Source organism: Daphnia magna, linkage group LG2 (assembly GCF_020631705.1).
Source record: "Daphnia magna isolate NIES linkage group LG2, ASM2063170v1.1, whole genome shotgun sequence".
NCBI classification, from domain to species: Eukaryota; Metazoa; Arthropoda; class Branchiopoda; order Diplostraca; family Daphniidae; genus Daphnia; species Daphnia magna.
Window position 1 is genome coordinate 14,129,690 of NC_059183.1, and position 14,902 is coordinate 14,144,591.

The 14,902-nt window shown below is 40.5% G+C and overlaps 2 protein-coding genes across 4 annotated transcripts in view; one reads left to right on the plus strand and one right to left on the minus strand.

Annotated features, from left to right (window-relative positions):
* The window catches only part of LOC116916642 (hillarin), a 31,673-nt gene extending 16,791 nt beyond the window's left edge, over nt 1–14,882 (minus strand). The window contains exons 1-10 of one of the 2 annotated variants that reach the window (XR_006643325.1): nt 13,952–14,882; nt 9,101–9,217; nt 8,389–8,585; nt 7,552–7,786; nt 6,978–7,060; nt 6,746–6,889; nt 6,442–6,660; nt 6,148–6,356; nt 5,930–6,060; nt 5,167–5,857 (exon numbers count right to left, since the gene is read on the minus strand). Coding sequence is in view for 1 of the 2 variants with exons in the window: in XM_032921924.2 (XP_032777815.1) it covers nt 5,276–5,857; nt 5,930–6,060; nt 6,148–6,356; nt 6,442–6,660; nt 6,746–6,889; nt 6,978–7,060; nt 7,552–7,786; nt 8,389–8,585; nt 9,101–9,217; nt 13,952–14,464 (2,430 nt within the window). In the remaining variant the exon portion in view is untranslated. Of the gene's footprint in view, nt 1–4,438; nt 5,858–5,929; nt 6,061–6,147; nt 6,357–6,441; nt 6,661–6,745; nt 6,890–6,977; nt 7,061–7,551; nt 7,787–8,388; nt 8,586–9,100; nt 9,218–13,951 lie in introns of those variants that run through there. The other variant, XM_032921924.2, reaches the window with a different exon arrangement.
* Nucleotides 2,444–3,686, plus strand: LOC123469982. 2 transcript variants are annotated; one of them, XM_045169384.1, is made up of 5 exons: nt 2,444–2,493; nt 2,575–2,704; nt 2,815–2,947; nt 3,028–3,219; nt 3,319–3,686. In XM_045169384.1, the coding sequence occupies exons 1-5, from the start codon at nt 2,459–2,461 to the stop codon at nt 3,504–3,506; spliced, it is 678 nt and encodes a 225-aa protein (XP_045025319.1). In that variant the 5' UTR covers nt 2,444–2,458; the 3' UTR covers nt 3,507–3,686. The 2 variants fall into 2 exon arrangements, with proteins under 2 accessions (XP_045025319.1, XP_045025320.1); XM_045169385.1 differs by having other exon boundaries at nt 3,037–3,219.
* Nucleotides 14,883–14,902: the final 20 nt, after the last annotated feature.

The window sequence follows — 14,902 nt, forward strand, 5'->3', positions numbered from 1 at the left end:
AAATCAGGTTTATTTTTATATTGGTTTTATAGTTTTTGATTTAAACGTTAAAAAGCCTAAATGAAGTTGTTACGCTAACAGAACTGTTTTCGTTAATTTTTTAAAATGCTGGTATAATAAAAAAACCAATCACCAAATCGAAATCAGCGTTTAATTTCGATTGTGCCGTGTGATTTTTGGATAAATTCAAGAGATGTCGTTTTTGGCCGATTTTGACAAAAGTGGGAAGGCTATACCCTTCCCACTTTTTCATTTTTGGCCAAATTTCAAATTTTGCTTAAAATACATGATTTCGATTCAGCATTGAATGAAAATCACGAAAATCAGGTTTATTTTTCTGTTGGTTTTATAGTTTTTGATTTAAACGTTAAAAAGCCTGAATTAAGTTGTTGTGCTAACAGCACTGTTTTCGTTAATTTTTGAAAATGCTTGTATAATGAGAAAACCAATCACTAAATCGAAATCAGCGTTTAATTTCGATTATGCCGTTTGATTTTTGGATAATTTCAAGAGATGTCGTTTTTGGCCGATTTTGACAAAAATGGGAAGGCTACACCCTTCCCACTTTTTCATTTTTGGCCAAATTTCAAATTTTGCTTAAAATACATGATTTCGATTCAGCATTGAATGAAAATCACGAAAATCAGGTTTATTTTTCTATTGGTTTTATAGTTTTTGATTTAAACGTTAAAAAGCATAAATTAAGTTGTTGCGCTAACAGCACTGTTTTCGTTAATTTTTGAAACGGCTGGTATAATGAGAAAACCAATCACTAAATCGAAATCAGCGTTTAATTTCGATTATGGCCGTTTGATTTTTGGATAATTTCAAGAGATGTCGTTTTTGGCCGATTTTGACAAAAATGGGAAGGCGGGGTGAAGCGGGGATGATTACTTCACACTTCGTCTTCATCCTACATGGATAAGTTGTCAGTTTTTCCGTAAGGACAAACGGTTTCCGAGATTCTATGGCGAATTGGCGACCAGGCCGGACCCTATCGGAAACTTCCTGAACGGAGTGAGGGCCCCTAGTTCCTTTGAAGCATTTTTGAAAAAAAAATTTAAATTAAATTTCAATTTTCCACCCGATTAAACCATTTGCAACTTTTAAACGGCAATACATGGGTTTCAAAAGTTGCCGTCATCCAAGGCAGGGGAAGACACTGCCTTAATTGACCAACCAGAGAGATTACCCGGTGCGTGGCTAAGAGAAGCCGGAAGTTGAGCTAAAGAAACGGAACATTTTTACAGGAGCGATTAACCTTAAATTCGGATTTTGGGATAGCGACATAGCCCTCCATTAGAGAACATCTAAAATTGAACGCTGATTTCGTTTAAGTTATTTGTTGTTACCTGTTACAGCAAAATCACCACACCAGCGCCACCTGGTATTCACAGAGCAATATTTAGCAAGTTTTGGCACTAGAGCTCCATGGATTCTACGGGACAATAGGCGTGAGTTTAACATTCGATGCTCGACCCCAAAGTGGGTTCTTCAGATTTCAGTATTATCAAGGATACAGAGAGATTTTCAAATCCATCCGGTCAAAAGCGTTCTGATGAGCATAAATTCACGTTTAATTATCTATCGCGGATCAGTCAACATTTGATAGTGCTGCATTGTAAATTTTGTGAAGTAGTCAAAATTTTGTGAAGTTGTACTCGAGTTAAGTGCTAGACCTACCACTTTTTCAAGTAAACCAGATTTTTAGCTTCTTTGTCTCTTTTGTCAATGACAGCTTCTTGATGGATGATGGGCCTGGATAAATGCCCACACCCATTCAATACAATAGGGCCTGCTTTTTCAATCACATTTATCGATTTGCAAAGTAAATTAGGATACTCTTACATCAAAATCGGGAAAATAAAAAAAAAATAAAATTCTCTAGCTGTCGATGGCACTTTACATCCTAGCAAATTTCTGCGGGTACAATGCTCCCGCTTTTCACGCCGTCGGAAATTATGTTGATAATTTTGGACTTTAAACAAGTCGACGTGTTTCCAAGTAAACTAGAGAGAGCTGCTTCTTAAACCGCTGACTACCGAAATCACTTGAGGCGTGCTGGAACAGGAAAACGTTTGCGTGGTGGCATACGTTAACAAGATAAAGATTTGAATCAGTCTGAGCGACTGAAAAAAGAATAAACTGGTTGGGTTTGGCATATCTTTTGCAACGTTTGCGTTAGCTGAAGTTTAGTTCATTTAAGAGGTCAAAGAAAATAAAAGTACAATTACACAACGACTATTTTTTTGTGTCATTGGCATTGTAAAACTTTAAAACACATCGGTTGCTTTTCAAATTTTGTAAATTAAACTGGTTATCAGCGCACAATTACATCGAATCCAGGTTATAATCGATTACCGTTATACTTCTCTGCCGCTGAGAAAAATCCACTTCAAGGAATAGATTCTCCAGTCTCCTCAAAGGACAATTCGGTCAACGAAACCGGTCGCCGTTGATGGGCGATACTAACAAGACGATTCAATATTTAAGGTTCAAAATACTAGTTCCAAAATTTGCTTGTAACAAACTGGTTGCAAAGAATGGTTAAGAAAAACGTATAAATTGAATCAGGCGAGTTTTGGACGTGACAGACGCAACGAAGACGTCAGGGATACGACGCACAGTTCTTCTATTGAAAGACCCGAGCAATACGAACATTAGACGACCAGAAATGTCGATTTCTTATCTTAGCCTGCTATTGGTAAATAAAAATTATTTGCACTTTATCTTCTCAGATGTAACACTGTATCGAAAATATCATAAGTTTGAGAAATGTTTGTGTGCTTAATGATTTAATCCTATGTCTTGCAGGTGTTGTCTCCTGCCTGGATGGGAAATGGATTACCCACAGAGCCAAAGGAACCAACATCAAGGGATTCACGACAGATGATATTCCCTATTGGTGTAGTACCATTGCAGCAACCCAGTAATTTCTTCGACTATGGTGAGTGATTGATATTTTCCTTCAATAGCCACTTCTGTAAATGGAAGCGAAACAACCGCATTTTCGTATTTTTGTTTTAGGCACTTTAGTGCAAAATTTGCATCCAGCAGTAAAACATAGATTGCTGGAAGCCTTGGTAACTGCAACAACAGCACTATCCGAAAATTCTCCTTTGTCCCCTTTGCCTTTGGCACCTGGTTACAAAGCTGGAACACGGCCAGACAATTTGAATTCATTGAATCTCGACTCGAATTTCGAAAATCTCGCTTCCGGTAAGAACACGTGTAAGAATAAGGCACTAACGGATAAATGCTTCATTTAACATTTCAAATCCATTTCTCTTTAAAAAAAATTTAAAAAACCAAAAACAGACGAAGAAATCTTCCAAAAGGTCAGCCACCTGCTGCCATATTCACTAGAAGAACTAAGAGATATGCAATCACGACTGGGAATCAATGCAGTTGTTACCATTATCATCCGAGCCCTGCTTGGCCAGCTTGTCAATATTGTACTACTACCCATCATTATGAGCATATTCACTGGTTTGATTGCTGGATAAGCTGGGAGTCTGCTTTACGACAACCACTCCGTTACGCTACTTTAACTCTTTTTGTTAACTACCGGTAGTTTTTATGAGTGGTTTCCTCAAATCAATTCATATTAAACTTGATTGTTTCATTCCTTTCCTATCTACTTGAACTTGATTAAGGACTATTTAATACACGAATCCAATTCTTCAGTTCGTTTACGTATTCAAGGTTTACACACCTTCTTGTCTGTTGGTAAATCAAAGTCTCTGAACAAAAAGGGGCCGTCTGACACGGAAAATAGACAGGGAAAAGATAAATGATTAAGGAATTTCAGCTCGAAGAAACTTTTCAAGCTAGAGAATCAGCTTCGATGAAATTTCCGCAATACCACACAATTCCGTTCTGATAAACACATCGGATTTCCTAGGATGAAGTGGAGTAATAGGACTGGTAGAAATGCTTTTAAACAGTCACCCTATTTCTATCGGAGATATGGGACTGCTAAAATCCAAGACCTTGTACAAATGGGAATGAATTTCTTCGGTCCTACTTTGCAAGTAAAACATTACCAGGCAATAACAAAAAACGTTAGAAGGGAATTTATACGAAATGTGTGCACCAGTGCTTAGTAACTGCAAAGGATAGACTATGGCGAGTGTCAAAGTCTTAAAAGGCATTTCCTAAGAACGAATTCTTGAATATTACGACCGAAATGAAAGTTGACTTCGTGTTCCACATAAGGAAAAGCCATTTGATTTGATCACGAATTTACTCACAAACGGAAAGATGGACTACATTGCGCATGCACGTATTTTGAATATAAAAATAGTGTTAGACTACTGTGGCATATAGAACATGTGATCTAAAAAGTTTGATGCCAATAACTAAAACAGTTTTCAACAAAATAGTTAATGATGGTCGACTACTAAACGCAACTCGAAATAGTGTACAGTGCGAAACATTAATGTTGTTTTCTAGTGTATTACAAGCACCATTTTTCTTTTGTATTAGGACTTCAGTCATCAGCAGTTGACCAACTGCCATACTTGTGATTACACAGTTTTAGAATGTCTTTTACTTCACGATTCTACAGAATGCACTGTAGGTTATTAAAACCGTATTAGTTTCTAAATATGCCTACAACAATAGAAGTGAATCACTGTAACCATATTTCCAATTTTGTTTTTCTTTTGTTTGTTTTTGTTTTTGTTTTGTTTTGTTTAGTTTTTTTGTTTTGTTTTGTTTTGTTTTTATGTCGTTACAAGGAATGTAATATGATGAAACGTCCGACAATTTTCGGGGTGAGAGGACTAAATACTCTTGAAAAAAGAAGAGTTAACAATTATGTTAAAAGGCGTCTTCATCTTGGTTATAAAGAATATACAAAAAATAGGCAGAAAAAAAATCATTTTATCTCCGTTTTCAAACGTAATCGTCATCGATGTGAAGCTGCCTTACTACCCAGCAAAATAAAGGGGGAAAAAATATCAACATAAACGTCTGTTTCATTCGCACGTAACGTGAATGAAACGAATGGTATCGTACGGAAGGCCGGCTTTCACACGGCTTCACAGTGTCTCCGTTCTTTTCAAATAGCGATCGAGGAAAAAACGAAAAAAAAAAAAAAAATTATAATGAATGCAGGAATCAGTGCAGCTACTGTGTTGCTTTAGTGATTGGATGAGGAACCAGTTGCTACTTGATTACCTTGTTAATTTAGCACCGAAACAGATAAGGCAGAAACAGAACGTAGAGAAAGAAGAGATGGGTAAGCTGTTTAGCGGTAGAAAATTCAACTCTAAATCTGGTTACGTTTCGAAGAGTTGATCAGATATTTACAGCAATGAGTCAACAGGTGTTTCTCGTTGCTATGTTCAGCATTATTGCCACTGCTATTTCCCATGGAATTGACTTCACGCGTGTAAATATCCATGCCGTACTGACCCTCTTCGGGGAAACTGATTTTAAACGTGACCAGATCGTCAGTCACGTAGTGCGTAGCGTATTTTGCTAACCTCTTCTCCTCCGAACCGTTTTTGTGGAGCGTGGCCATGAAGTCAGTCAGAGGGCGAGACATGCGGAATTGGCATTCCAGCTCGCGGCCGGCAAAGATGAGTGCATCTTGATGCGTGATGGGCACGAGACCAAAGAGACGGGTCGCTTTCATTGGACCCCATTCACCACTAGCGCAGTCCGGCAATGGTACCATAACTGTCTGAAGGTCCTCGCAAACAATCTTGAACTTGCAAACGCTTTTGAATTTCATGGGTTCTCCAGTCAGGTACTCGCGTGGCGTCACTGCGTTAGCGAAGATGTCCAGCAGGAACGATCCACTGCACGGGGCGTGAACTCGGAAGGCAACAACGTTGCCAACAACAGACTGTTAGAGTTGGAAGGAAACGCAACGTTTAAATCGATGAAAATTTTAACATGTCTGAGTTTTAATATTGACCTGCATGACGAAACGCTTTAAACTGATGTTCTCGAACGTGTCGGTATCCTTGTCGTAGAATTTAAGGTTATAATGAAAAATCAGACTGGCTTGCATGTTGGACGGCATACCGATCCGAATGGTAACAGCTCCTGTTGGAATGCAAAAATAATAATAATAATAATCATTTAGATTACACCGATTTTCATGACGGTATAATCAACAGGACAATAAATCACCTGTGGAATCTGTAACCATAACTGCCTTGGTGTTGTCATCTGGGAAGTACAATCCATAACGGAAGAAGAGGGAACGCACAAAAGGCAGGTCTTCAAACTCTTTGAGCGTGATGGTGGTTTTAAGCAGTTGCCATTCGGCTTGAAGAGGGAAGAATTCGTAGATGAATTCTTTAGGATCCGTTAGGAAGTAATGATCATCGTACTCGTAGCTAACACAAAACAAACAACAAAATCAAACAAGTAAACATTTGTTGTTGTTGTTGTGCGATATGAAAATGGATTTGCGTTACGTACCGAAGACTGTCGGATTTGCTTTTGCTACCAGGTTTAGGCACCTCTTTGGCATTGACCAAATGACGTGCGCCCCAGTTGCATTGAACGAAGCGCCAGGCACCGGCGACATAGACGGCGTTCCACGAGTTGCGGAAGCGGTTGTCCTCGAAGCGCACTCCCGGCTGATAACCGGCTGATTTCGAATAGCCCTTAATGACCACGCAATGGAGACCAGCATAGCTGCATTCCATCAGAAAGCAAAGCGACGAAATGCCAAGTTACAACGTCAAAAGTTGTCATCGTGACAAATATGAGATTCTAATACCTGCAAATGCGTTTGAACAGGACGTGGTAACTTTCCGTGCCGTGCTTGATGCCTCGCAGCAAACCCATGGGTGTGTCAGTACGAACGGTGTCGTCGAACTGCATCGTATTCAAATTCTTGACCGTGATCCACCGGAAAATGGTTCTATTCATGACGGTGAATACAAAAAAAAAAGGGACGAATAAAATGATGTAAATGTAACATTTATTTATAGTTATTTCAAATATGTTACCTGGCTTTTTCGACATCGGATCCACATCGTCCAATCAACATGCGTACAAGGTCTGTGAATGTTTTCTGATCTTCTTGTGCCACCTAATTGATTCGGAATACGAAATAATGAGGAAATTGAACACACATAAAGGCGGAAATCTATTTCAGTGAATGCCCGCTAATTAGCGACCGTGACTTTACTCGGCTGATGCAAACGAAACACATTTCGTGGCCAATGCAACATCCGTAACTGTCAACGAGGCATAACAAAAACGTGCGACTGTAAAACAAAAAACAAAAACTATTTGGAACATCAAGTACTATGTACCGTACTGTACACAGTTACACATTCAAATTTCGTATACCAAAGTCATTTGGGAAAGAAACGACTTGATGGCTTTGACTTTTAATCCGTTAATCTGTTGTTCCAGTCTTTGGACTGCAACAATTGTCACGCTACATGTAGTTTTAGAGTGAACAAAAGACCGCTGATTGCCCAGACTTACCGCCGTACTGTAAAAACTCGTTTAACAGGAAAAAAACAAAAACCATAATTGTGCCTTTTCGAAAGAAATGTGAAGAAAAGCTCTTACCGAGATAGCAATTTGATCGATATCGGCAAAAACCAGTGGGTCGTGATAGATATCAGTTTTGGCCACACCGGGTGGTTGAGGGGCAGGCGCGTTACTTGGGTAAGGAAACAATTCTTCTGTTTGATAGTCATCATCGATGTAAAGGCTCTCGGCACGCATAAACTCGGAGCGTTTTTCGTTGATTAGGTTCATCATCTCTTTGCTCTGTTTTTCCACCAGCGCTGCAGTCGCCGCCCTAATTTTTTATCCGTTCAAACAAAAATGATATTTAGGCGTGAGAATCGAACTTTTAAATCTGTTTTTTAAGTTTGTGATGGATTAAGGGCAAATCTACGGTGGATAGATCAAGTTGAGCCATATCTAAATTCCGTTACAAAAAATTGTACATCTTCTCGGAATGAACTTTAGATTCAACTCTCGTTCGTCTAAGACGGATGCGTTTTATGACTTGAGGATATGTTGATATGGAGTGAAAAGGGCGTTGCACGTTATGCTCCGGGATGTTTCGAAATGAACACAAGACAAACCGGAAAAGCAACGAGAATGCAAAATTGAGGAAGGATAGTTGAACTGGAGAGAGCAACGCAACGCTATAAGGAATCCCGATGGCAAAAAAACACGAGACGTTTGTGGTTATCATTTCCAGTTGGCTGATTGAATTCAAGTTTCTTTTTTTCTCCTCCCCCTACCACCAAGGTAATAAGTAACTAGTGTTTTCAACTGACGGTGCCAGTCCAAATCATATGGCAGCAGTCGTCCAAAAACATGGCTAATAATAACGCGGTACTGCATACGTGTTTGTATGTGTTTGCATAGGTTTTTTTATTTTATTTTTACCGTTCATGTTCCAGAAGCTTGCGGGTGAGCGACTCCTTTTTCTTGTCACGGCGGACGGTTAGATTCTTTTCGAGATCCTCGCGCTCCCTTTGCAGTCTCAGAGTCAACACTTTTTGCTCGTCGGGTTTCTTCCGTTTGTTGGCCAGCTCACGCTCGAACCGTGACGTCAACTTCTCCAGCTCCTTCTCCCACTCTTCCTGTAAATGTCAATATTCATAGCCGTTAACCAAACAGTGCACTATACTGATCTTATCTAGTTTTTCTTATCGCTGGTGCCGATCTCCAGGATCCTTGGTTCAAACTTTCAGTTATTTACGATAGACAGAGAATTTCAGCTGGACGTGTACGTGACGGCAGCCCCTAAGTAACGATAATAAGGCGACACGGTCCCCAGTTTTCGTTTTAATGTCAAGACTCGGCAGCAGGATGATAACGTTAGAAAAGTCATCATCCGCGTCCCACTTTTTCTGCCGTTATCTTTTGCAGCGATCCCCTAAAAGTGTTATGATGGGTTTCGCCATTTAGTCCGAAGCGTTCGAGCATGCTACCGGCGTTCTAGTATCTTTGTTTATTTATTTTCTTTGATGCTATTTTAATTCCAAAATTTTCTCCGTCATCATCTTCCATTTTGTGTGTGTGTGTGTGTGCTTAAATAATGGCCGCAGTATACGTCTACATGTAAACACAAAGATGCTGTTGGCAATGCACTTACCCGGAATTCTTCCTTGAATTTAAACTCTTCTTCTTCGCGTTGCCGGGCGAATTTGCGGTACAGGTCATCCTCTTCCTTACGGTGTTTCATTTCCAATCGAACTTGAGTGTCTTTGTCCTAATATTCAACACAAAAATAAAATATATTTAATGAACGTTCGATGAACGGTGCTTTTTTTTTAAATGCATGATCATGAAAGAGTTTCCGAGTCATTACGATCTCCTGTGAAAGGAATTCAAATACGGTTCGTTTGAGAGCGCTCAAATAATAAGCCGCAAAAGTTCATCGAGGAAGGAGGAAAATAATGCGTAACGGATAAGATAAAGCTTTCCCTTCTTCAATCACAAATGTACGTTGTTAGCCTGTGCACTCGGCTACTGGATAAATAGACCGTCTAACGGTAGACCGGAGGTAGAAAAACCACCTGGAGTGCACTCAGGGTAGGCACAACAAAACAAAAAAAATGAAAAAAACCCTTTCCCAAGAAAGAAAAAAAACAAAAAACAAAACGTGCTGTTATGAAAACACGTAAGCGAATCAGACGCAAGCAAACAGGTAAGATAGAAAAGTAGACATCATGGGTCCATTGGCTAAATGGACAAGCAAAGTGATGGCTCCAAAGTGTTGTCGAAGCGGAATCATCGTCACTGCTGCGTGTAAAGGCTCCTCTTAAAAAACCGAGACTGGGACAATAAGGCAACGACCGCAAGTGCATCTCGATTTTTTTTTTCACACACTGATGTTTTCTCATACGATCAATCTCTTCTGTTTTTCTCATCCAATGAAAGGGCAAGAATTTTTTGTTTTCTGTTAGCCGCCACAAGTCGCCGGGGTTGTGGCCCTGGATGGCAGGAACAAAAAGGAGAGTCTTAACTTTCCCCTCTCTTTTGACTCGTCATTCACTGTATCAACGTATACTTTCTTTAGTAATTGTTGCCGGTAAAAATGTGAAACCCCAAAGTTACCTTCTCTTTTCCGGTTCGAGACAAATGTATTACAACACAGCAACGAGCGGAAAAGGGTTGTAACCCTCAATGATAGCCTCGTCACACGAAAAGCATATTAAATCATCTAATTGAAGAAGAGAAGAGAAAGGAAACATTCCTCAAAAGTCTTTCAAGATTTTCCCTTGTGTGTGTCTAACCGCGGCTCGTCCAATTATGGAAATCTCACGTACGAGAATCTCATTTAAAATGTGCTGCTTCTTTTGAAAAGCATCTCTTTTAGCCTATCTTCCAATCCATTTTCAGGTCGTGACACTTCTTTTTTTTTTTTAATGCTTAAGGCAAAATTCAAGTCGATAAATCGACTCGTCAAATAAAGAAAGAAAGAAAGCCGTGACACACATAAGAGAAAGGCAATAATCTGCTAGGATGATCCGCTAGTTCGTCCGATATGCCGAGCAAATTAGACAAGCTAAACATTGAGGGGGGGCATTGTTGAATACATTCAAATTCCGGTAATAATTTCCTCCACGATTCATAAAGCCGGCAGTGAAAATACAATGAGCTATAACAATAATAACAGTAAAAAAAAAAAAAATGGAAGAGAAATCAATAAAAAGGAAACAATCGCAAAAGACTTGTTTTTTTTTTTAAACGAAGAGCCGGTTATTCAGTTTATGTTATTTTTTTTCTGTCGTTGCTGTTATCGACGTATTCGAATGTACAAAAGCCACCTGTAAAGCGCTGAGACTGGAACAACGGCATATCAGTGTAGCGACCGCAAACAGCGCATCATAAAAAAAAAAAAGAAGTTGAATGGGAGACGGTCGCCATCGTCGACACACATTCGAAAAAGGCCAACAGGACGAAGACGAGCTAGATTCAATCGCAAACCATTTGCTGGTGACGCAACAAACGGACCATACGCGGGTAAAAACGAATCAGCTAAACACCAGAGAGATTCGCTCGAACGAAAACAATTGCGACGAAAGATATCATGGACCGAAGCGGACCCCACAAAATGAACAGGAAATGACCGAAAAAGGCAATGGGCATTTTTCAGGTTGGATTGATTCAATGACGATAGAAAAAGAAGAAGAAAAAAAAATGGCCGTCATTCTTTCCCGTTGGAATTCATTTTGTGGACAGTCAGCAGCTGAATAAGAATAAGGAGAGAGAGGCGGGAATAGGCAATACGCATACATAAAAGTAAATTCATTTGATGATTTCACGTGTCCTTCAATGGGGTTTTTAAAAAATATTCATTTTGGGCGTTGTCGCAGGCCTGACGTCATTCATCGCTGTGGGTATGCGAAGTTGATGTATAACATCGGCCACCGGCCGTTCCAGAGCCGACAAATCATGTCCATGTTACAACGAATTGAGTAGCTCTATAGGACTGATGCTTTGAATTTTTAAAAAAACTTGCGGGCGAATTGCAGATGAATTCCGTGATTAAAGCAGACAAACAAAACAAACATTCGCTGCTGGCTACATCTTCCTTTAAAGGTAGAGCAGTGGCCGGGCGTATGCGCGTCATGTTTTATGCCTTTAGTGCCAAGACGAATTATTATTTATTTGTTTGTTTTTTTTGAATCGCAAAAAATCGTAAAGAAACAAAAGAAGGATGATGACGATGCTCTGTTTTCAACCATCACGAAGATGGCTGACAGCAACATTTAATTTCTTCGTCTCTTTCGAAATGAACCCCACACAAAATCTCATGACCGTACCTGGCAGCAAATAATCCAACCAGAAAAGAAAAATGGCCACTCGAATTTTCTTTTTCAACCAAACATGGAGACACTAAAACAATTGATCGAGCCGCGCCACCTCAAAAGGCTTTTTTCACTTCAGCTATATGGCGTAACATCTCAAAGTAATAAGTCAACTAGTTTCTTTTAGTGTGTGTGTGTCTTTGATCTCTCTTGTTTGTTTTGCTAAAGAGTGAAAAGCAAACAAGGTCGATTTATGAAGGAGGATAAAATTTCTATCTTTAATTAGGCGCGGAGGTATGAATTAAGACGAATCAACCACGCAAATCCTTCATTTCCAGGTAAAATTGAAAAAAAAAGAAGGTAAAAACGTGTTGCAAGAGAAGCGAATCTCCTTGTATGGCCAGCAACCACACGAAGGCGATGGGATGAACGCACGAATGGAAAATAATATCAAGAAAGAAAAGAAAAAAACAAAAAAATGAACGGCTAGTCTCGGGAAATGTTGGTGTAGCCGCGGGAGATTTGAGCGCGCATAAAGATGACGTCTATTCCCAGGGACTGGATTGGTTGATCGCCTTTATTGTCCAGGTGGAATGAGCACATAAGAAGTAGCATAAGAGAGTTATATAGGCAACACTGAGGGCAGGCGGGTTCCATCACGTTTTGGCCTCTTCTTTCTTCCATCATCATCTCTTCTTCTTCCTCGCTTTCCACAAGTTATTCCTTTTCTTTTACGCTCTCAGGTAAACACCAAGGCCGATGACCGTATAAGGTGTTGGCGTGGAGCGGCACCAAACACAATGCGACTAGCCCAAAAGGAGAAAGTGGCGTCATCGCACTGACACTATTGCTGTCTGATTTGCGTGCACATGTTTTGCTTTTCTCCCTTTTCTCATTTGTTTCGACAGCAATTGTTTTATTCGCGGTTCGAATCTCTTTCGTCATCTTCAACAACGCTAACCGATTTGCATGACGGTCACCAGCGTGAAGAGCAGGTGACCCAACGCAAGGCCCTACCGCCAAACAGCAAGGGAAACAACACGCACATTCCTACCCCAAAAAAATTGAAAGACAAGGCGGAATGAATGGGGAGGAAGAAAAGAGAAAGGCAACGTGTATATAAAGAAAGGTAGATAAGATAAGAGGGTTGAAAGCAAAAGTCGTGTTTTAATAGAAAGTTGTGGGCAGAAGGAAAGAGAGAGAGAGAGAGAAGCATACAGCGAAGGTACATAACAAGCGCAGGTGGAGCGACAGCAACATCCTGCCTTCGGCGCGGAAGACAGCTGATTCCCCGTTCTTTTTCCCAAAGAATATTCTCGTATCATTTTGTTCTTTTTATTTCCACCTTGTCTCTTTTTTTTTTGTATTCCAAAACAAACTACCCTCATATTTTGTCGTTCATGTACAAAACGAATCGCCATCATCATCACAGTCATCGTTGCAATATTAAAGAGAAGTTGGCACCACCATCTGCGATGTTCAGTTATGAAGGGGGAAAAAAAATGGCGTCTCCGGGTATGGAAATAAAAATAAGATCTTGGAAGGTGGAGAACGAGATTAAACAGTTGCATACCACAAATAGGGAATTTGATTAAGGGAATGTCAATAAAAGGAAGGCACTAACAGTGAAAGTCGGTTTGGAAATCCGACACACACGTCAGACTGGAAAAACGGCAATGTCTCAACGCCTTTACGAGCGATATGTTTTTTTTAGAAAAAACCGAAAACAAATGGAGACACCCAAAAAGAAAAAAACCCAGGAATGGATTGGTGACGCCATTTGCTATATCTCTCCCTCCCTTTTTTTATTTTCATTTCCAACACTCTTTCTATTCCCCACCTGTCGATGGCAAAGCCCGGGATTTAAAGCGTTCATGGCTACTACCTTTTTTTTTCTTTCACTCCTCCATTCCTATTCAAATGTTTTATAGTAATGTAATCACCATTCAAAATCGTGCGGGGCATATGTTACAGCAATATACGTGAAATATTGGTGATCCGTTATATAGTAGTAACGTCGTATCAGAGGAAAACGTTGGACAATAATGCTCACGACCGAAAGATAAGCCCGTACAAAAAAAAATTGGAATGTAACGGAATTTTCTAGACCCTTTTTGACCGTTTGATAACAACAACAAAAAAATGAAGGGAGAAAACGAAATGGCGGGGAAGTTGATGTACAAACTCACCAGATAAGAGTCAAGAGGCTTTTCAATAGGTCGCCTGTAACTGCGCTGGAGCTCGGTGGCGCGTAGAGCGTGAGCAATGTGAAGAGCGCTGGCATCGAAACGGCCGTACTGGTGTTCGGCAAACAGTCCGTTCTCACCGCCATGACGGCCGTTGTTTAGGTGGGGCTTAATGGCCAACGCCTCGGCGTCAAAAGTGCCTTTGCCTCCTCCGCGGATCTGTTCGTTGACGTAGTTGAACGACTTGGGCACATTCAAGGCAGAGCGAATACCCACGGCCGATCCGTCCAGGTGACCGGGTCCGATTTTGGGTACGTGGCTCACGCAATAGACCTCCTTGTCGTCATTAGAATCCTGATTATTGTAATAGGTTTTGAGCGTCAATTTCGTGCCGCACGCCGAGCATTTAAAGCAGCCCTGGTGGAAAAACGTAAAGTCCTTCAGTGGGCCGACACGGTCCACCTGGTACACCGTCTGGTCGCACCGGAAGCAGAGATTCTCATAAAAGTTCATCATTTTCGGTTTTTGGTGGTGCGTCAAAAAGGATTTCAATCCTTCTAAATCTAAACTACTTCCAATCTCTTCTTACCACACGACGTGTCAGCTGTGGGGGCACAATGAAATACGATTTGGCAAAACCGAGTGCAAAACCAAAACACACACAGAGGGTTTTCGTCCACGTTTCAGTCGCAGTTAGTAACAACAATCTGCCATCACGCACCGGCAAACTGATGTTGAAATACAGCTTTCAACGAAAGACCTACGACGAGAATCAAACACCCACGCACACTTCACAATAAACATTGAAAAAAATGAAAAAAAAAAGAAGATCGCCGATTGTTGTGTGTCTAACGTGGACTTCTACACTCCCTGACAGCACTCGCTACAGTGTGACCACTCTTTCAAGGTGAGCGGCGGTTACTGAACTGGTCGTGGCGTTCGCATCGCCATCGC